The sequence below is a fragment of the Manis javanica genome, chromosome 7 (genome assembly GCF_040802235.1).
Source record: "Manis javanica isolate MJ-LG chromosome 7, MJ_LKY, whole genome shotgun sequence".
Taxonomy (NCBI): domain Eukaryota; kingdom Metazoa; phylum Chordata; class Mammalia; order Pholidota; family Manidae; genus Manis; species Manis javanica.
In genome coordinates this window covers 21,684,201-21,710,388 of record NC_133162.1, presented here as the reverse complement: position 1 = coordinate 21,710,388, position 26,188 = coordinate 21,684,201, and the positions used below count along the sequence as shown (strand labels likewise).

Genomic DNA, 26,188 nt, shown 5'->3' with positions numbered 1-26,188 from the left:
ATTCCTATAACACCACTGTTCCCATTATTAACAGTTCTTATTAATTATTTGGCTCTGAAAATATGATTGCCTTCTCTCTTCTATATGCTAGGAGAAAAGTTAATAACTGGTAAGTTGCCAAAACTGTACAAGAACAAATCATTAATCATGCATTTATTTTCTTCCTGTGTATTTTAGAGTTTGTTGAACACATTTATACTGTTTTACTCTGCTTGAAATTATGACAACCCAAGGAAACTAGAGGACAGTGAGAAAAGGGTCTGGAATGTGTTGAATGATGTGTTCTAACACTGTGCATAGATTATCTCACTTAACGTTCACAATAACCATGAGATATAGTTATCATTAGCCACATTTTTTGGATGAGGAAACAGAAACTTAAGTTAAGTGGCTTTCTGGAGCACAGAGAGGGAGTAAGAAATAAGCTAGTGAGCATATTTGAGCCTACATTTAACTTACTTCAGGCCCTTTAATTATAATGTGGACATTTTTAAGCAGAAGAGTGAAGTAACAGCATTAGTTTGCCATCCACCAAGCACTATGCTCAGTTATTTATATATAAAACCTTCAATATTCACTATGAACTTGTATAACAGTTATTACCCCAATTATATGGATGAGGAAACCAAGGTGAAAAGAAAATTTAATTGCTTAACAGAGAGTTGGGGTTCACACTCAAATCTGTTTGACTTCCAACATTCTTTCAACAAATACAGTCCTGAATTTGTGAATTCAAAGAGGCTGGATTTCAGTCAATAGAGTATGCACATTTTACCTTGGCTTTTGACACAGTCAAACCTCATTTAGTGTGTACCTGCTGATTTAGCATATGAGATAATTTAGACTTGGGCCAACTTTGTACTTTTTTGGAACGACAAGTTTGTTAAGCAAATAAATGGTATAAATGAGTTGCTGGGAGGAATACTTTCAATTACTTAGGAAAACAAGCTTCATTTTGGGCAACTGACAGCAGCCGGAACAGTTTCTTATGCATTGTTGATGCTCAACAAGTGTAGAAGACATAAATTCCAGGAGCACTGTACCCCCCAACACCGGTATGTTAATTACAAATAATATTTATTCACTATACTAGCTCCATAAGGACTGCTCACCAGGAAACCCCATATTGGTTTTGCATATGTTCCAGAGGCTGTTACATATCTAAACATGACTATACTGCCAGTTCTTTAAAAATTAAATTTCATAAATCAGAATTTTCAGAGAGTCAGACTTGCCTTTTTCTCCATGGACATATATGAGAAACCACGTCTTCACCATTCAACACTCTGGAAGGTTACAATAACCCAGAAGGGATAAAATATTACCTGTTCCAGTAGCTTCATTGCCATTTTCCCCGCTGCCCTCTCCCTCGTTCAGCAAGGGTGTCAGAGCCGGGTTAGACATGTTTAGGAGCTGGTTCATTTGATTTGCAGAAGCAGGGACTTGATTGGCCCCCGACTGCTTGCCATTATCAAATGCCACTTGAGCCGAGAGCTTTGTAATTCCTCTCTGGCAGCCTGGCCTTCAGGTTTATCTTGAGGAATAAAAACTTGCCAAAGCAGAGGGAATGTGCGACAACAGGGTTCAGAGCTGGAGAGGCTCTGCTTGTTTTCCTCTTGGGGCCATGGCACTCTGGGAAAATCCCATTTGTGATGTCTTTTCATTTATTTTTGCTTCTTTGGTCTAGTCTGCAAAGATGGTTACCCCTAATCTTAGGGGATTTTTGCACCACTCACTGTTTCTTTGCTCTGAGCCTGAGAAGGCCATCTTTCTGTGTGTCTCAGTGTACCCTATGTATGAGGCACTGTCCCCAAGGGCCCTTATGTGAGGTCTCATAAATACATTTCTTTGAATCTCTAGCCTTTTACTAAGGCACCTGGGATATCAAGGGAGCAGTATTAGTACCCAAAATGTGCAATGTGTGTACTTACATGTATGGGCATGTGCTCTTATGTGTACATGTAAGTTCTGGGGTTCCATTGAGGAGGAGGGGAGATGTTTTTGTTGCCAGGTAACCTTCCTCTGTATCCACAGTATGTGCATATTTGTGGAATGGGGTGCAGCTGAAGGATGGGACAGAGTGGGGAAAAGTAACATTGCTGATGGAAGAACATGTTCACATAGATGCGGAGTTCCTAAGGAAGAAACCCCTATGGAAATGATACATCTCACTGCGGGGAGCTCGTCTTCCTTTGGGGGAAGACCTGTTATCTTTTGTTCCTTTCTCTATTTTGCACAAACGTACCAAGTGTTTATAAGAAGCCACTTATCTTTCTTTGTCTCTCCTATGGGGAATTTGATACCAGAAGTCTCAAAGGTAATTAGTAATCACTTCTTATTCTCTAAACATCATGGGAGCCAAGACACCATTTTGATTAGACTTTAAATCTGAGTCTATAGCTCAAACCTCACGCCAAAGTGAAGCACATGAGCGCCTTGACTGGGCCCCAGGATGGCCTCAAAGTGCTACCTGCCCTTCTCTTATCCTACTATCTTTGTTCACACAGGCTATTCCCCATCTCCCTCGGATAAGTCCTGATGTGTCTCTCAAGGTGAAGCTCAGTAAGTCATTTTTCCAGACACCAGAGCCTCTTTTTGAGCCTGACTGTCCCCTGGTCTTCGTCTCTGTCCTCCAACCTGTTCCTCATAGAGATGGCACCTTGGCCCAACAACTGTGGGAACTTCACCAGGGCATCAGTCTTCCTGAAAACTCGTCAGGAACCCCTTACACTCCTTACCAGGAGCTCATTCTGCACAGCCTCTCCTGTCATCTCTCACATCATGGCCTCCCACTCGAATTTATAGAGCTTTTGGATTATCATTCAATCCACCATATTTCTTCATTAAAATGAACAGAAAAGTCATTTTATACAAAAAGTTCTGTTTTTTTGTTCTTAATAAAATAGGTCATAAGAAAACTGCATTAGAAGATACTAACAATAACAGTACCCCAACTTAATTGAATACTTACAAAATGTCAGGCATTACATGAAAGGCTTTACAAGCTTGAGCACACTGGTCTCTCCATGAACTAACTGTAAGCGGCAGTCAATGTTATCGTCATTTCATGGAAGCAAAAACCAAAGTTTGGATGTGGCCAGTCACGTGACTAAGGTCACTCCCTGGAGAACCTTAGAGCTGGAATCTAAATCAGTCTAACTCCAGAGCCCACACACTTTGCCATTTGGTCATACTATTTCTTAAAACTTCTCTCTCATCCTAGAGTATCCTGAGAGAAATATCTGATAGAGAGATATAGACAGGTATAGGTACCACACTTACAGGAAGCTGTCTTTTATGCATTCCTCAGTAGATTTACTCAATAGTTGTTCAGAAAACAGGTTTTGAGCATCTACTATTTGTTATGCATTCTTCTAAGCACGGGGGATATAGTGCCTAGAATGTCTAGGCAACTCTACATTCAATCAGGTTATTTTTTGTTTCTGTTTTTTTTTTGAGAGTTAGAATGTACTAGATGTTGGGACTTCAATTTCTTTGGTGATATAAAGGAAGAAGAACCCCACCCAATATCTCCTTTGCTTTTCTGATGTATACTTCTGGAGGGTGCTCTCCTGTTCCGATCTTTCAAATGTCCCACTGGAGGCTAAGTTGCAAAGACCCTTGTACAGCAGTTTTTTGCTTATTTTTGCCTCTGATGCTGATTGGGAGTCATTGCTCCCATCCTCTGTATCTCAGACTTTCATTACGAATCCAACAGCATCAAAACTCGGAGAGAATTTTAAAAGATGAACTAACAATGGTGACAAGAAAGAGAACATATTCATGACCATAATTTCTCTGGCCTTGGACATAGGATATATTTCTCCTCTCAAGACAGGGTCCCAGTCACGAAAGACATCTCAACAGGGGCCAAGGGTGACCATGAAATCAGGGAACCCAATGCCAAACAGATAAAAAGATAACTAAGTTGTTCTTTCCTTCCCTGTTGCCTTGATCAGGCAGCACTATCCTCCTAGGAACAGAGTAGGTTTAAATAATCAGATGGTATTCTCTGATCTGCAAGAGATATGTCCTGGATGGCAGCGTGTTTATTTTCCCTACCTCATGTGCTGGCTTGTAAGAAGTAGTATTTCCCCAAGAAGTCCAGGTATAATCTATATCATCACAATTGTTGAGCTCTGTCTTTTAAAGAGATGGTATTCATAACAAGCATTCCCATGTGTGTAACAGAACATGTGGTGGTTACTGGTTATGTCCTTCATGATGCCCACCGTGGCTCACTCAGGAATATACAATACACATTCTGTGTATTCCGAATTTGCCAGCCATGTGGCTTCACTCCTGACACAATGCTTTCCACTTGGCAGGGGTGACCTGTCATTGTCCATTAAGACAAAGTACTCTTCGTCATCATTAATAGTCCCTTTCTGGAGGAGGAAAGGTGTTGTCCAAGGCTGTCAGATCCCCTCTCATCATCCACACCAGGAGAAAGTACTATGAATAACACGTCTCAGACCTGCTCATCATATCTCTTTTACTCTGGCTGCCATCAGGCAAGCTGTCTTCTGTTACCCATCCCCGTGGTACCACTGGAGCATCTGTGTTATTCGGGAATAAGAGAATTTTAGGACACTTGTGTCTAGGCTTCTTTTCCACAAACACATCTACCAGGCAAAATTGGGAGGCATATGATAATACTGCCTGAGCTTAGCTGCAACTGTAGGCTCAGGACTTAATTTAGAAGTTGGTGCCCAGGTCCGGAGCAGTCATCTACTGAACTGTTCATGTTGGCTCTTCCCCCAAACTGTTATCTTCTTCCTGTCTGGTGAATTCTACTTTTAGGTGAACTCTAATACTATTTATCCTGCCTTCCAGTGTACTCCTGTCTTAGGGCTATTACTTGACCCCTATCAAATACAAGCCAAAATATTGATCTTTCTGGAGATACAAAATTGTTTGTAGCAACAGTTTACAGAAAAGTGTGGATTGAATGAGATAATTCCCAGAAGGTTCTTTACACAGTGCCTGGACATAATGGCACCCAAACTATCATCTATTATTATCATGATCTTTCATCAACAAAAATCACTATCTTATATTTCCATTCTTAGCCAACTTACCTGGATCACATTTCTTGACTGTTTTGAATTGGGTCTATGTCCAATAGCCAACTCACACTGAGATAAAATAGGTATTGCAATAACTAATCCATGTAAGAAGGTCACCCAGCACTTTGTGCCCAGCATTTCCCATCTCCACATATACACATGTGTAGTTCTAGTGTTGAGAGAACTACATTTGTTGTTAAGGTTCCAATGCATGTGTGAATAAAATAATTGACTTTAATGAGAACTGTGCTTCCCTCTACACTTCCCACAAAGACTCGTCAATAACACATATTCTTGATTAAATACTCATCATATGGTTGTACATTACACTGTTCACCTATGCTAAATAGCTTAAAGAGCACACAGAAATAGCAGGTAATTGGCATGCAGAAGCACACAAGCAAAGAATGCACGCCATCGTCCTCATCACCCCCAAATGTAAGCAGATGTGTACTCCACATACTCTGTCTCCCCCACTTCATTTGTTACTCATCTCTGCTCCTTATTAATGCATTTATGGATTTTCTTACTTTTCATTTATCTCTAAGCATTCATCAGTTTATTGCAATTCTACTGGGAAATTCATGCTATATGGCTTTCAGCTTCCTGCTAGCCAGAACAATCAGATTTAAGGAACATTTGCGGCAGGTTCCATGTCAGCCAATATTCTTTCTATCTAGGTAATCAGCAGATACGGCATTGCCATTCTGATCACATCAATTTCAATTCAAGTTGCTGTGAACTGTCAGGCTAATAAAACAAAGACTTTTCTCCCCAGGCCCCAGGATGCAGAACACCTTCACATAATGCAGTCACACCACTGCTCAAAGTGATAATAATAAGAGCCAGCAGTTTCCCTACAGATAGCCAAGCTCAAGAGAGACACAAAGGGGAAACACAGGATTAACCATGAAATGGTATGCTATGTCCAGAGGTCACCCAGTTTCCTCTCCTCACTCTATACTCGTCAGTGATGTTTGAATTCAGAAAACCACTTGTGGAAACAGCTGCAAATAAAAGGACACTGCAAAATCTTTCCTGTCCTAATCTGTCATTGTTTCCATCATCAAGGAACCAATTAAAATGGTCTCTATTTTGGCAGAAAACAATAATTATCCAGAGAATCTATTCTACATTGACTTGGAAAGAGGGAAGAGAATAATCAGGAAGGGAAGAATGCAACCTGAAAATCAGAAAATGTTTCTGAGAGAGCAAGGACAGAGCCAAGGCCAGGGAAGCAAGCTGGGTGATGAATCTGTGGCAGCTGCTTTGACTGCGTACCAGTCAGAATCTTGAAGCAAGATATTTCCATTTTAAGTGCTGGATCAGGGGAAGAAAATGCATGGCAGGTCAGTGAAACACACTTAAAGTTTAAATGTTTATAAGACATTTACAAATGAGGAAAGAAATGTGTCAGTTTACAGTTGTTTCGAAGAGGACTAGCTGGTGTTCAATGTCACATGGCCATGCTACCTGCAGTATGGGAAGAAATAGAGATCCAGATCCGCAATAATGGAAATGTGTTGGACATTTAAACAATGTGGGCAGATTGTAAGGCTGAAAGAAAGAACATTGTATTGGGGCTTAAACTCACTGGAAGACAATATTAATTACGGTACCTATAATTTGTTGAGCATTGCTGTATTTCAGGCACTGTTCACAATACTCTAAGACTAATTTATTCAATCCTCCAAGAAATCCTGCCAACTAGGTACACATTTATCTACTATTCTAAACAAGGAAACTGAGGCTCAGAAGTTATTGGATTTGTCTCAAGAATACATGTATGTGGTATAGTTAGGATTTAAACCCAGGCAACCTGATTATGAAATTTATACTCTAAACCATACATAAATTAGAAACTAAATCACCAGAAGGTGTAAATATTTTCCAGAATACATGCTCAGTTTGGAGCCGAGATATATGATACTATATTTATATGAAACGTGGGCAGGAAAGAAAGTAGAAGAAACATGTGAATGCATAAAAAATTTGTAGTGCATTTTTCTAAATATACACACATGAACTATATCCTATGATAGTTTACCATAATTTCCATTACAAATACTTGGAGTCTGAATTGGGCATACAGTTTGTTGGCATGTCTTTACACACACAGAAAAGTTCAAGAACTGGAGGAAAATCCCTAAGAATTCCTACAGGAGATGGAATATAAGGCAGCATAAAAGGAATGACAATGATAGGTCTAAATTTCTTAAGTGAAATCGAGTTCTTTCTTGGATAGACTGGATATAACTCCCTTGCCTCTCGTTATACAAAAAACCTCTTGCCGCTCTGAGCTTATACTCAACCAAAAGAGAACATCATGGTGGCTGTACATATCTAAATCACTTTTAGAATTTTTTTTCAGATAGGATATAACATACAAGTCCCATATTCTAAATATGTTTTTAATGGATCATTTTAATCCATCAAAAATCCTCCATAGTTTAAAATAAGACTGTCAAATGGCTAAAATCCATCCTAAAAAATAGTAGCTTTCTACCTACCTGTGTTTTAAATGGCAATTAAAGCGTTGATATTTGTCATGAAAGCTAAGTGATACGATATATATGATTTTATTTTGAATCTTGGTCTTTTCAAGAAACAAAAAGCCACAGATTCCTTAGGGAAGCATGGTAAACTCTGCTTTGTTCCCCCAACCTCATTTAGGGGAGAAAGACCTATTAATCTGATCTTATTCACAGGACCTATGAGAGGATGGTAATCAGCCAGGGAAGGTTATCTAGTCAGAAAAGTCTTCAAGTCTGCCCGGAGTGTCTTCTAATACAACGCAAGGCCTCCCCTTCATTCTCTCTGCAGAAAGAGAAGGGAGCACTGCCTACCACCCCTCTGCGCACACCCTCATACCCTGCTGGCCCTGCAAGACTATTTTCAAATTTCACATAAAGATCCCTCTTGTTCAAACCCTGTAACTGTTTGAGTGCTTCCCCACACTCTCCAGGTCCCCTGAGACTACATGGCCTGTGAACTTGGTCAAAAAAGAATCTCCCCCAGAGATGCTCTGTGGATTGGAGCAATACAATGGTCTATAATCCCTCCACCTCCCAAATCACGCGAGGCTACACAAGGCACCAACAGCCAGCGGCCCCTCACCCAGCTCGCCAGGCACTGCAGCAGCTCCGACTGCCCGTGCCCTGTGACATACCTCATAGAGGTCGATCATGACATTGCCCTCAGGACCTCTGCTGCTCTGCACATTCTCCAAGGCCAAGGTGAAGTAGACACCACGAGTGTCTGAGATATAGAGGTTGTATGTGTCATTCTGGTTCCATTCTTGGACCGCTGCAAATACTTGGTTCTCATCTGTGCTGATGACGTGCATGTCCTGAAGATAGACATAGGGAGGTGAGAAAGAAGAGTTTAATAAATTAGCCTGGCATGTGTCCACAGAGTTTGAACTCTAATAAGGAAAACCAGAATAGGCACTTTGGCACTGTAATGGAAGATGGAGATTCTCTTTTTGCACATTTGTGAAATAATAATTAATTAGTTAAGTGTTAATCACACATTCCCTTTGTCACTTGTGGAATTAGGCAGTAAGGTCATGAGAAAATTGGACAGAGAGGTGCTTGAGATCTGAGTTATAATTTAATTGCCTCATTAGATAATTTGAAGGATACGTTTTCAAATATGCATTACTTTGGAGAATCAATCATCCTGATGTATTTGCCAAGCACAAATATAGTACATGTTCAGAAGGCCTATGTAAGGCAAATAGGAAGGAAAGCAAGAACACAGACAGGCCTTGCATCTCCAGTATGGTCCATGGACGAGAGCATGGCATTGTCTGCAGGCTGGCCAGACCCACAGAACTTCAGGTCTCATCTACTGAATCGAAGTCTGTATGTAGGTAAGATCCTTGGGGGATTAATATGCAAGCTAAGTTTGAGAAGTACTGCCCTAAAACTCAGAAACCCCAGCAGCTCCCGAGAAAAACATTCATCTGAGACCTCAAAGCACTAATCTTATGTCAATGAGTATGCAAGGATCTTGCTCCATATCTAAACCTTTGCTTTCAGAAGCTCAGCAGGAAACCTTAGGTAAAGAGGGAAAAAAGAGTCTGTACAATTGATGATGTTTTCAGACTCCTGTAGTCCTGAAAGACAGACACAAGGCAAAGGTCATGTGGAGGCAGGGAGCAGATGACCTAAGTCCTTTCTTTCCCCCATTCAGAATTCCAGAGAAGGGAATTGTCACCAAAGCCAGCTCTCTCAGACCAAGACTTGCTGTCTCCTGCTCACACACTGTTGGCAACCTTTCACCCCTCCCCAAGGCAGTACACACTGGTATAACTTTCATAAACCAAAAGTCAAAACAAAACAAAAACAGAATTACACATAAGCACAAAGGTAGAATGACAATATGGAAAAATTTGCGCCCTTTGTGTATCTTCCCAGGTGGATCATCTATTCCTTGAAATGCTTCAGGACATCTGTTAATCTTCCTTGGCAACAATTCCAGTGCTGGAAAGTTCTACCTAACTTCTAAACTAAATTTCTCATTGTAATATATGCCCAGGTTCACTTGATCAATCCATCAATCAGCAATTCAGCTCTGACTCTGCTTTAGACACACAGCAGTGCTTCTCTCCCTCCTCTCTAGCCTCCTGGCTCCCAGCGATGCTCCCAGCCTGTGCTCCCAGAAGCAAGAAGTCCTTATTCAAAGGGTTTCGTATTCCTGAATCCTACTTAGGCTTCATATGCCATACTCCAGAGTCTGGGTAATGTTTTCGCAGAAAGAGTATAGAGAGGGAGGCCAAAAATGAATTATTAAACACATGACCCATTAATTAACTGTGGTCAATGCACTCTAAGGTTTGGTTTAGAAGCTGGACATTGCTTGTATCAGCCCAATGTCTACTTACATTTCTTCTGATAATTGTAGCTTGACGTTCTTTGAGAAACACATGCACCCCTCATAGTCAAATTTCCTCCCTACACTCAATCTCTGTTACTTTATCCTCCGCAATAGAAGTGAGCTTGTAGCCTAACATTCAGAATATTCAATCTCCCTGATAATTGTGATTGAATTAGTGATGGGTATGTGACCTGAGCAATGTCAACTGACATCTGGAATGATTGTGGAATCATTATTATTTTTATGGTACATACACACACACACATATATTTTTTAATTGAAGTATCATTGATATACAATCATATACTGGTTTCAAGTATACAACACAATAGTTCAACAGTGACCCATATTATTAAATCCTCACCTCAACTAGTATAGTTACTGTTAACAGAATTACTGGCTATGTTCCCCATGCTGTATTACCACCCCTGTGACCAATTTATATTATGATTGAGAATTTTTGTGCCTTTTTATCCCCTTTATCATCCTCAACCACCTACCCCAACCCCTCCCCCAGGAAAACCACCAGTCACTTCTCAGTGTCTATGAATCTACTGCTATTTTTTTCATTTTGTTTTTTTATATTTCACAAAGAAGTGAAATCATATGGTATTTGTCTTTCTCCACCTGGCTTATTTCACTTAGCATAATACCGTCTAGATCCACCCATCTTGTCATAAATGGCAGGATATTTTTAATGGCTTAATAATATTCCATTATGTATATGTACCATATCTTCCTCATCCATTTATCTACTGATGGACACTTTGGTTGCTTCCATATATTAGCTATTGTAAATAATGCAGCAATAAACATAGGGGTGCATATATATTTTTGAATCAGGGATTTTATTTTCTTTGGGTAAATTTCTAGAAGTGGAATTACTAGGTCACATGGCATTTCTATTTTAGTCTTTTGAGGAAGCTCCCCATACTGCTTTCCACTTAGAGATGGACATTTACATTCACACCAACAGTGTAGGATATCCTCGCCAACATTTGTTATTTCTTGTAGAATGACCATGGAATTATTAGAGAAAAAATAAAATCTCTCACTGTCAGTTTGTAAGCATTAAGAATTTTAAAAACCTAGTTCTGTTGGAGAAATATCTTGGAGGCAGAGATGAAGTTAATCCTGAGGAAAATAGGCTCAAAAGCTAGAGAAAGGCCAGATTCTGTGACATTCTTTGAGCTTTTGAACACAGACAGCTAAGAAGCTCACCTACCTGCAAATTTTTCAGTTACAGAGGACAGTACAGCAAAATGGTTACAAGAAGAGACTTTGAAGTAAAACTACTTGAGTTCAAATTCTGGCTTTGTAATTTAGCTGTGTGAGCTAAACTCTGTGCTTCAGAACTTTTACCTGTGAAACAAGATAATAGGATGCCCTCCATGGAGCTGTGAGGATTAAATCACTTAGTAAGTGTTGAGCATTAGTAAGTATATCTGGCACATGCTCCACACATGTTAGTTATTTTTAGTTAAGCAAGCCCTTAAACCCCCTTTGTTGTTTAAGCAAGGTTGATTTGGCCTTTCTGTTAATTGCAAATGTTAGGGTACTAACTAATATATTCAATAAAAAGTGGTTCATCCAAGTGTTCCATTTCTTTCTAATGAAGGGAATTAGATGTGGCAATTAGGCCAAGGGTCATTTAACCATTGATGACAAAACCTTCTATGATGCCCCACTTCCTAGAGGAGCAGGGCCCAAATCCTTATTCTGGCATTTAGAAATCTCAAACAACTATCTCCAGTTCATGTTTCCTTTCTTGTCAGCAGGATGATGCATCATCCCTGAATTCAAGTTATAGTATTTTAGCACTAGTATGGCCCCCATGTAACTAATTCCCACCTCTGTGTCTTTGGAGTAAAATTTGAATACTGGCAAACCTCTGAGGTCCGAGTCACAACAGAGGTCTTATTAATAAATCCTAGGGACTTGAGTAGATAATCTGTGCTACCTCAACTTGTTCAGATCTTTATTTTGCAGATGCAGAACTGAAAACACAGATTCATCAAGTGTCACTTAAAGAACTAGCTGTGTAACAAAACAGATTGAAATGTCCATCTCTAGGTAAGGGCCAAGATTAGATCTCCTCCTCTCCATATAATCTAATACACTGAACAGACTTCTTAAAAAATGATGTTCGTCTTAAATATTGTAATTGAAAGGTTTTCCATATTTAAATGCTATCTTTCTTTTTTTTCCTTCTGACATCCTCCTCTATTAGGGAAATACACTCTTTTTTCCCAAAGTGGTACTTTATACATTGAATGAATGCTTTTACCAAGGCAGAGAATTTTTAGACCAAGAAATGATCTTTGAGATGATCTCCTAGAATGTTTCCCAAAGTCTGTTCCATAGGATACTAACATTGCTGGATTATATATACATATATATTTAAAGGATCCTATTGTAAAATTTTTTGATTAATGCTTAGTTATACAGCTTTTTTGCTCATCCTGGAAACTGCAACATACTAGCAAGCTACTGTTATTCTCTAGGCCAGGAACACAGAATGAAGCTTATTTCTTTTTTTCAACTTATTTGATCATAAAAACAAATTTCATGAGGCATCTCTAAAGACATTTTATTCTGGGTAACACATTTGGGAAAAATATTGCCATAAATCCAAGATCCTTATTTTAAAAATAAAAACAAACAAATAAACAAAAAACAGAGAAAGAGAAACTGATAGACCAATCCAAGGTGTCAGAGAAGGTTAGTGACAGATCTAGGTCTCGAATTTGGGTCTTCACTGCACATCAGGCAGCCTTCCCACTACCCACTCCATGGTTCACATCCATCTTCTACCACCCAGACAACTAGATCCATACTGATAATATTACCTTGCTTTTATGGAGTATCTGTCCTCCAAAATGCTCAAAGCACTTTCATATGTATTGCCTCATTTATCGCACTTGAGTAGCTCAGAATGAGCTCCAAGTAAGTTAAGGGAAGGAACTGTCACTACGTCTCCCAGAACGTCATGCTCTTAATAGTAGCAGCCACATTAAAATCTCCCCATCCCCACTCTGGTCATCTTTACCATTATATTAAATCTTTTTTTTTTTTTTTTGACACAGCTCAAGGTGACCGTGGTCCTTCAAGAGCTGATACAATGGCAGTAGATGATTAAAGAAAATATGAGCATGAAAGTGCTGGTTTGTCTCGATTCCTTTGCTAGGCTCGAAGCTTTGTTCCTTTCCAGCTGCAGCAGCCCTGGCTTTGATAGAAGGCCACAAAATACATGCACCTTTACCGTAGATCACTCCACAAAGGCTGGGGCTTTGCTTTGAAGGCGTAATGGGATTGTAACAGGGCAGCTCATTCCCTTAAATAATAAACACATGCTTGGACCCAATAATATATCCATTTGCTGTACTAGCTCCTACTTTTCTGGGGACAAGCTAAATTAATCACTGCATTCTGTCCTCAGACATCGGATGAGGCTGAGTAATAGAAAATGCTCATCTGGTAGAGCAGGGGGATGGGAGTGACAGCTGATTCAGGTTTAAAGTAAAACTTTTCTCTCCAGATTGGCTAGATGCCACTGGGAGCAACCGTCAAGAGTGATCTGTGTGACAGCTATGAATAAGCAATGCAAAGTATGTGTCTCCTAATACTCCAGCGATGGGCCCAAAGATGTTTCTTAGATTTTAAACTACCATTACTGACCCCCTTAGATCAATGGGACTTTTTCTCTTGATGCTCCTAAGTAAATCAAGATTTTGAAAAAGATTTGTTATTTTTTAATAATAAGCTGGTAATTTAGTTCAAGGGAAAAACAGTATTAATACAAAAAATTCTGGTATGGGAGTCAGGAGACTTGAGATCTAGCTCCAATTCTGCTGCCAATAGCATTTGGTTTGGCCAGAATTATTCTACTCAAAAAGTATATTCCCAAGAGTGAGAATGAGATGAATGACTCTAATTTGCTCTCTCCTGATCTGGTCTCAATTCCCACATGCCTCTTGAACAAGAGCATCTCATGGCTTTGAGTTTCACTCTTGTTTTTAAAGGTGTAAATCTTCCAGGCCAACTACTTCATTTGTTGATCAATGAAAGAAACAGCAATTTACATCCTCACTCAAGGGGAAGAAAGCTGCAGCTTCCTTGGACTCACATGACCATCTCCCTCATGGGCCCTCCTGAAAGGTTACTAAGGGTCATTTTAAGAACACTCAGTTTTTCTTTTACATACTGACTTCAACCAGTTTCATCTAAAGCACAACTCCAAAGTTGTGTTTGTCTTGTTGGAAAACACTTTGAATGCATATAGACACAGACATATAGTCCTGGGCAGTTGCCACTGTCATTAATCTCCTAGCAGCTGAAAATAATAATAACTACTAACATGGACATAGTTCTTTGGAGAGTTAATAGTGCAATTTAATGTGTGTTATTATCTCTAATGAGCTGAGGTTTCAGTCCACCTTTTAATATGCTATGGCTAGGGACAGAGAGAGGGCTGAGAAGGAAAAGCCAAAGCAATCAACTGCGATTCGCTCTCCTGGGAGAGGAGGCCTGAAATGCCCTGTTGTTTACCTATCACATGATTTCCTGTGTTGTTCCAAGACAGCACACTAGGAAGTCATGGATAAAAATATAAGATAGAGGGTCATGAAGACTCAAAGAAAAAACTTCTTGATATTCTTTGTTGAGCTCAAAGGTTTCAAAGCTGAGCTATAATTATATTTATACCTACAGAGTCCCCTTCTTAAAGCCACAGGCATCTTCCTTGCTCTAAGATCAAGGCACAATCCATGAACTACTTCAGGCCACTTAATATTCATCACCACGGCAGTAAAGCCACAGCTTTGCGCTCCCAAGTCAGTTTGAACTCCACTAGGTGGCGCTCCATATTAACACAGTTCCTCAGTGTTTAAGGCAAGGTAGCCCGGGGATGTCAGCAGTTGAGGGTCTTTAACTTTCAGCTGCTACTATTTTCAAAGGAGCATGACTTTGGAGTAGAAGAATTAGCTGTGCCCCAGAACTCTAAAGACAACCAATCTCCTAAATTCCACTGAGAGAGAAAGCAAAGGCCAGAGGCCACCTAGTTGCATTACCTCTCAATAATTAATAATACAATGGCATAGAATTGCATCACACCAGCTGCACGGATATCCTGTGTATCTAAAACGTATTTTCTATCCTGCTAGAAAACCAATATATACTGCTTGGAAATCTTTACTACCGAAAAGCAAAAGTAAATCAGTTATCAGTTTATTCAGATGCTCCTATGGCAAGAGTCCAGAGGGAGAGAACTTGAGAAACAGAGATGGGGGATGAAAAGAAATAAATGACTATGCGACCCTGGAAGAGTCCTCGGGAATGGGGGTGAGGTGGGAACATGTGAATCAGAGGAAATCCGGAAACGAAGGAATCCATTCAGTTCATACCTTGGGCAAAGCGTATTTGGGCAGCTTCATTTGGGCAAACGCATTCCTTCGGTAGGACACGTAGTAATGTGGCCGTCCTCCTGATGTCAGCTGGATCAGAAACACAACGGCTGTTAAAGGAGCTGCTATGACAGGTATAGGCCATAGAACTGAAGGCTCTAGTTGCCAACACAGCAGTGTGAATGACTATTATGGACAAGTGGGAAGCACTGGCGTTCAGTGAAAAAACAACTTATAAAGTGTGTGTGAGTTGGTCTAAGGCCCACATTGAACCCACTGGATGAAGGTACAATTCTTCAATTTGTACTGTGGCTTGGAAGGCAGCAGTTTGTGTTTTTTTTTAATGATCAAAGTCTCAGGGTATATTATTGGCTCAGTGTTCATCAGCAGCCCAGCTTTCCAGCCCTAAGACCATGTATGGCCAGACAAACAGGTCTCCATGACATGTCAGAAGGAAATGGTTCACGTGCACGTGGCCGAACTGGAGTCTCACATCTCTGGGCACAATGAATTCCATTCTGAAGCTTTCTCATTGGTGACTGGGAGCATGTCCACACAGGGCAGTGCTGCTGACACATTAGACAGAAAGCTAGGCCAGGACTGTGCTCCAAAATCATCCTAGAGTTCCATCTTCCAGAAGAGAATTGTGAGCTACCTCACTTAGGTGTGTCTGGGACATGCAGCCCAAAGAACCCCACAGGTGTGATGAGGGAGGGTGAGAGAAGTGGGCTCTCCCCCTCGGCATGAGCCCCATTGAGGGTAGTGGCACGGGCTCCACTGCCCGTCTCTCTCCTTCAGAGCCACTCTTTTCTTCTCCCCAGCTTTACTGAGATATTATTGACATACAACATATATGTTTAAGGTGTATACTGTAATGATTTGATACATGTATATGTTGTGAAATGATTACCCCAATTAGGTTGACACCTCCACCCCTTCATTTAATTGTGATTTTTGTGCATGTGGTGATAACATTTATCTACTCTCCATTAATAACTTTGAAGTATGTAACACAGTATTGGTAACAATCGTCACTATGCTGAACATTAGATCCCCAGAACTTACTCCTCTTATGGTTGGAAGTTTGTACTCTTTAACCAGCATCTCCTCATTTCCCCCACACCTCAGCTTCTGGAAACCACTACTCTAATCTGGTGCTACAGGTTTATGCAGCCATTCTTAACCCATATAATAGCTGGAGTTTGAACGTCAGCGGGAGTTTGAATCCTCAGAACTTGTCAAAGAGTGCTTTGTATATATGCTTGTCAGAGACATAAAAATGTGACTGTAAATTATTGTATTCACCATTATGTGGCCAGATCACCTTAGTCCTAGTGACGGGTTACAGGGTCACGTTCACAGTGGTGAGGGTAGAAAATACATGAAACTGTAAATTCAGTTAATTCTCATTTGTAAGTCATATATGTGGATTATAAACTGTTATTAGGAAACAGCAAAGGTTGTAGAGAAATGCTGATAGAGAAATGAATTATAGACAGAATGAATACATGTAAGCATTTGAATGACACTTAATCATTTGATGCTGAAGTAATCAGAGTTCTCATTACTCATTCCCCTGAAGAAAAAGAAAGTGTGTGTGTGTATGTGTGTGTATAGAACATTTAAAAAGTGCATAGCTGATTTTGGGCATTTTGAACTTTTGCTTCCTCAGTATAAGTGATTAAATATTCCAAATGATGATTTCTTGTCCAAGTAAATACAATAATGTCTAGAACGTGTCTCATAGTGAAATTATATATCTTTTTATACATGAACTACTTAGCAATGGTAACTTTGTCACTTTTAACATGGAAAGCAATAACTGAATTTGCAAATACACTGTCCAGACAAGTCTAACACATTCCTTCAAAGTGAAGCATACGTGCTCCCCCTCTTCTAGCCACACATGAACTCTCAGCTTCTCAAACTGTTTCCTCCTCTCTTCTGAGGCGGAAAACCTGGCTAACTCCATCCCATCTAAAGTCTCCTGATCCGAATCACAGTCAGTGCATGATACTAATGGCTGATTACTCGCCACGTGGCCTCTGCCTCCCTCCACCTCCAGCCACGCCACAGTTCCCGGTTCCCACCGGTTCTCTATTTTTAAGGTGGGTACTGGGGAGGAGACTGACTGGCTGACTGTTCTGCTAGGAAGAGACTGTCATATCTGCTCAGTTCTGCTGATGACTGATGGGAGCTGGACCGCAGAGGAGGGGGATGAATAGAAGTGTGCATCATTCTGGAGGCAACCTCTGTCCTACTAAGCAATGACTCCGTGACTGCATGTTGATAAGGTCCTCTAGATGCTGCCCAAAGGAACTACTTAACATTCCACTAGCACAGAGGTTTCCATACTTGCTAACGTTCCTTTTGTTGAAAAGATAATGCTCTTTTATTTCTCCTCTTAAGGGGCAGTAAGCAGGCAAAAGAGGTTGCAGTAGGGAGAGAAGCAGGGAAAAGAAATGCCTTTGAGACAATCAATAGAAGTGGATCTTTCATACCTGAACAAACACATAATCATCTTGGACAATCAAAGAGTCTGGGTCAATGTAGCCTGGGAAAGGCTTGTTTCTATTGGCCTCTGTGCAGTTCTGCATTCGGCAAGTTAGATATTGCGAATCTGGAAGAAAAAAAAATGGGGAGGGGTGATATACACACCGAGTGTTAGGGTCAGGGTGGGCATTTTCTATTTCACCTGCTATCTCCAGGTCTTTAAACAAACCTCTCACTCTTTGTTAACTACATTATTGTTGTAAAATTATTTTCATTATTATTTTACTCACTTGCTATCAACACCATCTTCATTATCTCTCAGTGCCTCCATCAACCCTTGCCACTAGAATACTAAATTCTCATTAAATTTTCCCCTCCCAAATAAAAATATTTATAAAAACTGGCAATAATACTTGTGATTTCATAATTATGTTTTCTCCTTTATAGCCTCTACCTCCACACTTTGACCTTTGATTGACAAATAGAGAAACATGCACATACATGCAATCACACTTATCTCATGCTAGAAGTGATGCCTGTTAAAAACAATAAGACTATTATGTCAAGATAAAGGTTTTTCTTCTACTACTAACTATAAGTAAAACAGAACAGAGGGGAGATTCATGAGTCAAAAACTTTGCTTGCATTTTACAGGTGAGTAAATGAAGACCCTGAATCCCACCTATGACTATAGCAGATGAAAAACATGTCAATAATAATAACTCATATAAATTTGATATCTACCATGAGAAGTATATTGTATCAGGGAGGCTGTGCCTGTTTTGCAACTACAACTGTTCTGCCCTCTATTAATGAGATTATCACTTCCTTACTTAAAGGTCCTTTTGCCTCATTGACATGAATAAATTCAAACCCTCCACTGCCCACCACTGCAACCTCCCTTCATGCTAATCTCTTCTTTCCCTGTGATTCTTCTAATCTCGCCTACTCTGCATTCAAAAATTTGGCCAAACTTCCTAGCACTTAAGAGACTATTCAATCGTATTCCTGCTGCCTGAAGTGCTCAATGAATGGGTAAGTTTGATTTTAGAACATCAGAGATGCACGCAAAAATCCACTCTTAACAAATGAAAAACAAAACAAATAAACAAAAAAACCTGAGATGATTATTTACATGAAATGGGGGTGGGCAACAGCACGCTGAGTTGGATGTAAGGATTCACCAATGACAAGGAGAATTGCAGGATCCCCTTTACTTACGCAAACTGGCAAACCTGTAATCTACAAGGAACACCACTAGGGGGCGGTATGCGTATTTACTCCATCTGACCAAAGTAGTAGTTGCTGCTAAGCGGGGCGGGGTGGGAGCTGGCGGATGCAGGAGAGGTTTAGCGGCAATCTTCCTTCATCGTGCTGCCATCTGTGGGGATGGGGGTAGCTCTCAAGTACTTTAATCCATCCAGTCCAGGTGAAACCACCTCAAATGATAAACTAAAGAAGAGCCTTCTACTCATGCTTCCTCTTTTCTCAAACATTCTTATAGTTTCATTTTAGGATGTAACTAAAGATTTTTCTCCTTGAATACAACTTGTGAGACTCATCCCTTCCCAGAAGGGTCCTTCCCATAGCACACAAAGCTTTTACCTCACAATTTCAGACTTAAACAGACCCATTTAAAACTTTAAGTTGACTTCTGTTGTTCGAAAGGTACTTGGGGTCATAGAAACAATGGAGATCCTCAACTGTGAGATCCGGGCTTGAGTTCTGCGGGTGGCCACTGAGTAGAGCAGAGTTCAAAGGAAATTAGTTCTTCTTCCTCAGCTTTGCTACCCTCATCCACTGAGTGGGGATGCCAACGTCAACCACCTTGTGGTTTGGCTCTAAGAATTACCTGAAATGATGCTAAATGTTTGAAACTCAAATGTGTACAAACGTCAGTTGTTTTCAGTAATGGCAATACTCCTGTTTCCTCTTTTGCCACCTTTCACAATGACTAGATCAATTTTGTGTACATAGTAGGTCCTTAAAAAGACTGGTTAAACTGAATTCGAGGACTTCAGCTGTATTTCTGCAACAGACCCTATTGGTAACCTGTCCAATAGTCATTCTTCCCTGCCTCTTTGCTGGAAAAGCCATTACTGGATCTGTTGGTCATTCTTCAAGTGACTCAGAAGTTCCCACGCACAATGATTAATCGTCTTGGGTCTATGCTCATTCAGGCCTTCCTACTCCTCTGGCCATTGGTTGTTTTAGGAAAGGGCATTTAAACCCGGGTCTAGTAAGTGAGAAGCAAAAGAGGTCTTTCAAGGGGCTGCAGAGAGGTATGAGGAGATACAGAGCAGACCCTCTTCAGTACAATATTACCGTGTCTCAGTGTAATGCCTTGGACTGCTCTCACCTCCATGTTCCTCAAAGGAGCCAGTTTACATAATGAGTATAAAAAGAGATGGAAAGGACCTGTCCCTGATGACATCACTGAGTTACTGAGCCCAGAGCTACCCTTTCTCTGTGCTTCTTGTTAAGTGAGACAATGCATAAAAACAGTGATTAGCCATATTGAATCATAGGTTCCTGATTATGTCTGGAAATACAATTAAGAATATAACTTCCAGTTAGAATTTCTAGGATTGCCACCTAATGAGGACTTCTTGATAAATACACGGTGCTTATTTTATTTGTAATGGGCTATAAGAGTTTCCTTCTCAAGACCTCAACCTCCTCTTCAAAGGTCCCCGAATAAGCCTAAGTTAGAAAATACAAAAATACACTCTTCATATTTATAACTCACCTGTACAGAAATAATGAATCTGAGGGATATGGGGAGAAAATAAACGAACAGAGAAACTAACATTTTTGTGTGTGTGTAAGCATCTATGTGCCAGGTATTCTGAAGCATGCTCACATTTATTTAGTACATTTAATCTTCATAATATTACAAAATATACCGACTGATTTTTCAGATAAAGAGAATGAAGCTCAAGGAAAGTGATTTATAGAAATGGCATGGTGGGGTTTCAAAGTTGGATGACTCTGAGGCTGGTTTATTCCACTGCTCTGTGTTGTGTGAAAAACCCCAGCAAGTTTGGGGCTAGTTTTTGTTAAATATATTTTGGCTATGACCTAAGTGTCAATGGATACACCTAGATACAAAAAAGAGACCTATAAATTTATATTTTGGGGGTAATTTGGCAATATGGATCAAGATGTTAAAAAAAATGGTATATTTTGATATCAGGTTCATTTCTGAGAATTCTACCTGAGGAAGTAATGAATGATGTATGTGAAGATATAGCTACTCTGATATTCAACATTGTTGTTTATAATTAAAAAAGAGAAAACAAAACGAACAATTGGGGAATAACTAAATAACTGCAGATGTTCAGTTTGCTATTAAAATCTGCCTCTAAGGTGTATAGGAGGATTTACAGAAGAGCTTTTATTTTATATAAAAAAACCATTTTATATGATCAAAATAGGTTACCAATGAATAATATTGCATCAATGTAAATTTCTCAGTTTTAAAAAATAGACCATGGTTGTGTAAGATGTTAACATTAGGGGAAGCTAGGTAAAGCTGAACTGTCTGGGTAATTTTCTGTTTATCTAAAATTATTCCAAAATAAAAGTTTTTAAAAAGTAGGTTACCAAAATATGTGCAAATGGACCTGATTTTGTGCGAGTTGTATATATAGACATCTACATATGCATGTGTTCATGGGAAAAAAATGAATAAAAGATATATATGAGATGTCAACAATAGTTTAGAGGCAGAGGTGAGAGAGGCAGACAACCTGGGTCAGCACTTCTCAGGGAACGGGTGGTCTGTGGTGGGCTTGTGAGATCAATCACACAAGAATTAAAGAACTCTAACTCCTCTGTTTGTACTATATTCCTCCACTACTCATGCCACATACTGCAATAGGCCTGCCCTTGGGCTGAGAATTCCAAAAGGTACAGCTGGTGACACAGGAAAAGCACCAGGAAGAGGTCCTGAAACCATCTCTTGCTTAGAGTGGATCAAAGTGAAATTTGCAAGCTGAGGGGTAATGATCAATCTTGAGCTGCCTGCCCTTGGTAAAGTGCTCCTGGTTCGTTCTCTTTCTCCTTGTAAGGGGAACAGGAAGAAATTGGCTGCACTTCTTAAAGAGGGACCAATCACTCTTACGCCCCTTGGGGCTTGCTGTAATAGCATTAAGTATGATGAACTCTTTCCGTATTCAGTTCTGGTGAGTGTATGCGGTGATTCCATAAGAAGTAGCTTGTAATTTGGTATTAATTAATGTCAATTAGTGTATGCAACGGCTGGATGTTAGAATTAATTTCATTACTTTCCCGCACAGATGTTTCCCGTGCTGTAGGAAATCAGGACCCTGTGCTGCCTCTCGGCATTCTCGCTCTCGGCAGCGGCTACTGCTTAGAATGAGGCAACCTCCACCCCTGCAAAACCTCTGATGTGGAGAGGCTTGTAAGAGGTCAGGCTTGCACAGGGGAACAGGCTTAAGTGCAGGCTCAAGGCCTGCTAGCTTGGTAAACTCCAGCAATCCAGACTTGGCCTCTCTACACTCGATGGGAACAAACGGGAGCCATCTCACCAGTGGTTGTGAGGACTGAAGACCTCAGTCACAAAATGTGTGCAGCCCGGTGCCTGGCTAGACTGTGGGCAAATAATGGGAGCTGTAGCTGCATGGAAGTCCTCCCTCTTTAACTGCCAGTGCTATTCACTGTGTCTCAAGAGAACCAGCTGTTAAGTTCTACAGACATTTCCACCTGAGACAACACCTTTCTTTATATATTCCATGTTTGGCTTAGGTTAAAGGTTTTTTAGAAGTATTTTTTAAAACATAATGAAAAATGGTGTTCTTGAATAATTAAGAGCTAACAGATACTCTGTGCAGGCAGTATGAGGTAGTGGTCAGTGGGCAGAACTAGAAAATAACTAGGTCTGAAGACGTGGAAGTCACTGCGCCGCCCTGCGCACAGGGCCAGCCAGCCTGCAGCCATGCAGTTTGCAAGCGCTCGTGCTGCAGGAGTGAAGTTCCGGGTCCTAGCCCACGTGCCGTGTGACACTCTACCAAGCTGGGCTTCAGACTGTTTCTCTATGTAAGAGTTTTAGAAGTGTATTGAAATTGTAGAAGCAAAAAGTGGATGTTAACAAATCGGACTATTACTTTAAGGTGATGGTCTGACAGGTCTTTACCACGTCACCATCGACACCCATTTCCTTTCCACTCCTGCCTGAGTCCACCACATCGCCGGCAGGTTTGCGTCTTCGGGGCGTCTGCTTGTTTGTAAGCAGCATGTTCATTGCTGGTTCATTCCCTTCACCGGGTTCCCCTGGCTTGACCCGCCTTCTTCTTCCTACTACCCTGTCCAAGTACTTCCTGGGCCTTCTGCGGAGTTTTTCCTGAGGCTCAGGCCGACCTCACCCTTCCGGGCATGTCTCTACTGGAAGCAGCGGTGACATTAACCTCCAAATCAACCCGGGCCACCTCTCCTCTGAGTCAGGTGCTGTGCTAAATGGATCACAGGCTTTTTCTCTTTTAAATTTTGTTTAAGAAGTCTGCAAAGAGGTACTTTTTAGAGTGAAGAACTCTAGACTAAGAGATGAGATTTATACAAGCTTTTTTGCTAGTAAAGGACAGGGCAAAAATATATATCACAGATCTCTAGGACGATATCCATTGATTCTGTCATTCAACAAATATTTATTTAACACCAAATCCTATAATATTCCTTATATTATAAAGTTTAATTTTAAACAAAACCATAAACTATGCAAGCATGAGCACTTTAAAACTCCATCCCCCATTAATTTTCAGCTGTAAAGCAGAACAGTTTTTAAAGCCTATGTATCTACATATAAATCTTCTTCTTGTTCTTTATTATTCTATTATTTTTTTTAGAACCTTCCTATTAAATGTACCCAGCCAACACACACACACACACACACACACACACACGTGTACACTTGTGTCAACATGCTCATATAAACTTCATTTCCATCAGGGTTCTTGAGCCCTCTGTGGCATGTTAACAGTTAGAAAATGAGATCTGCAAAATCTGCAAAAGTGAGACTCTAACCTTGGCCCATGAAGGACTATGTAAAAGAAAGAAATACATGTGAAAATTAAAAATTAGATCACATGTTCACTTTTGGCATGAGGAGGTTTGTGACAATGCTTTCATCTATGAAATCTCTGGAGTCTGGCCGAGTTTAACTTTCTAAATGTTATCTTTCACTGTTAGCCTTTAGATACTCAGGAAGCCATGATTACTAACAAGGGAAGTTCTGGGGTCAGAAATTTTTTGTCAGGCACAGGGTTAGGAATTGAGGGCATGAGAGAGAACAGAAGGGCATAATAATTTAATAGAAATGCAGAAAAACTGCCCACCAGTTATGAGGCAGTGTGGTGAGAGCATTCTGGGAGAGGTGCGGGTGCTGTGGGCTCACAGGTGAAGGACATCCAACACGTATACCTCTCCATAGGTGGTCTGCTCTGTGCTAGGACTTCTCCTGTGGGTCTGCATTTATTTCACTTCACATCACACAGAACTGTGGACCAATTATGACCCCATAGCCTATAGTACTTTAAAGGATGGAGGGTATTATTGCATTATTCACTCTAACTCACATATGGGACCTGTGTGGGGCTGATGGTGGGACACCCATGGAAGACTTTATGGAGGAGCCGAGAAAAGCCTGGGAGGCTGCTAGTGACAAGGATGAGTCGTCATTCCAGGAAGAAGGAGCACTGGGCAAGAACATGGGCACGAGAGAGAGACCAGGAGACATGTTTGGGGAACACTAGCTACTCTAGAAGTCTGGTTTAAGTTGAGAAAGGACACAGAGTTACCCCTAAGGTCACACCTACCCATGAGAACCACATTTGTTTGAGTAAATGTGTTTACATCCCAAATGAGTTTACAATGAAAGGGGGTGCTGTGGGCAAATACGGAGAGAGAGACAAAGAGGACAAATCAAGGGAAGGAAAGAAGGAAAGCAGGAATGAAAGTAGAAAGGGGAGAGGGAGGGAAGGAAGGAAGGAAAGAAGGAAGAAATTTATCAATTTTGTGCATGGGGGCAGAAAATACACAGAATTTATTCAGGGATTTTTTGGTGGAGCGGTGTAAAATATTTATTTAGATATATTTGCATGTTACGTGATTAATTTCAGGACAAAGTCAGTTCAAAGGGCTGCTTCTGAGATGCGGGTATATTCTATACACTATTTCTTCACATAAAAATTTTCTATTTTTATCAACCTCAATAATGAGTATCATACTTAGGACATGGTAGATATTCAACAAAGACTGAAATGCACAATCCCTGCCTTCACATGGAATGAACAAAGTTAGACGAGTCATTTGCCTGCTCTCTCCATTCTAGCCACCCGGCCTTCCTGCTGTATACCTCAAGCACGCCAAGCATGCCCCCACTCTGTATCTTTCACATGTGCGGATGCATCTGTCTGGAGTGCTTTTCCACCGGGGAGACACTACCATAAAGACTTGGCCCAAATATCAAATGCCACCTTATCATGGATTCCTTCCTTGACAGCCGCTTCCCCTTCAATCACCATCTATTCTTCCCACTCTGCTTTTTCTTCCTAGAACTTATCACCCCGGCATTATATATTTATCATCTGTATCCCCTAACTAGAAGGTAAACTCTATGAGAGCAGGGTCTTTGCAACATGCCCTACCATCCCTCATTCATGCCTCGAAGAGTACCTGGCATGGCACACATGTCCTATAGCACCTGTCAAATGAATGAACAATGGGTCTGGAGTGAACCAGACCTGGCTTCAAATTCTAGCCCAGAGGCAATGGTAAAAACAGTTAATCATTGTAAGCCTCGTTTTCCTCATAGTTAAAAGGAGAAAAATAACAAGAGGGTCTACTTCCAAGCATTGGTGTAAGCAGTGCAGCCGAGAAGTATCCAGTGCAGCAGCAGCTCGGCAAATACCAGGAATATAATGCATGATAGGCGCATCACTGGGGCTTGATAACATACAGGCAAAGGACAGAAATGTGTGAGTAAGTGCCAGGATATTCACAATGCTTCTATATTTTTTAAAGCAGAAGTCAGAAGCATTAGGCATTTTCCTAATGGGAAATTTAGAAACTGCCACACATACATGGCATATGATCTGGTGCTGTTGTGTATTGGGGACCCTGAGGACCCAATAGGAACTTTGTTCTGGAGTTAAAGCCTGGGGATGGCAAGGTACCCTTGTGCACCCCTGTCCTCTCATCCTCAGGATGGACATAAGGGCACAGACCTCCTCAGAGATGGGTGGGCACGCAGGACGCAGAGGAAGCGGTACATAATGGGTACAAAGAATTCAATTTGAAAGCTGCCCAGCAAAGCCTCTTACTGTA

The 26,188-nt window shown here is 40.7% G+C and overlaps 1 protein-coding gene across 10 annotated transcripts in view; it reads right to left on the bottom strand.

Annotated features, from left to right (window-relative positions):
• The window catches only part of SORCS1 (sortilin related VPS10 domain containing receptor 1), a 502,721-nt gene that overhangs the window by 101,427 nt on the left and 375,106 nt on the right, over positions 1–26,188 (bottom strand). For all 10 annotated transcript variants that reach the window (XR_012133041.1, XR_012133039.1, XR_012133040.1 and 7 more), the window contains exons 7-9: positions 17,854–17,972; positions 15,353–15,442; positions 8,239–8,418 (exon numbers count right to left, since the gene is read on the bottom strand). Coding sequence is in view for 6 of the 10 variants with exons in the window: in XM_037001358.2 (XP_036857253.2) it covers positions 8,239–8,418; positions 15,353–15,442; positions 17,854–17,972 (389 nt within the window). In the remaining 4 variants the exon portion in view is untranslated. The remainder of the gene's footprint in view (positions 1–8,238; positions 8,419–15,352; positions 15,443–17,853; positions 17,973–26,188) is intronic.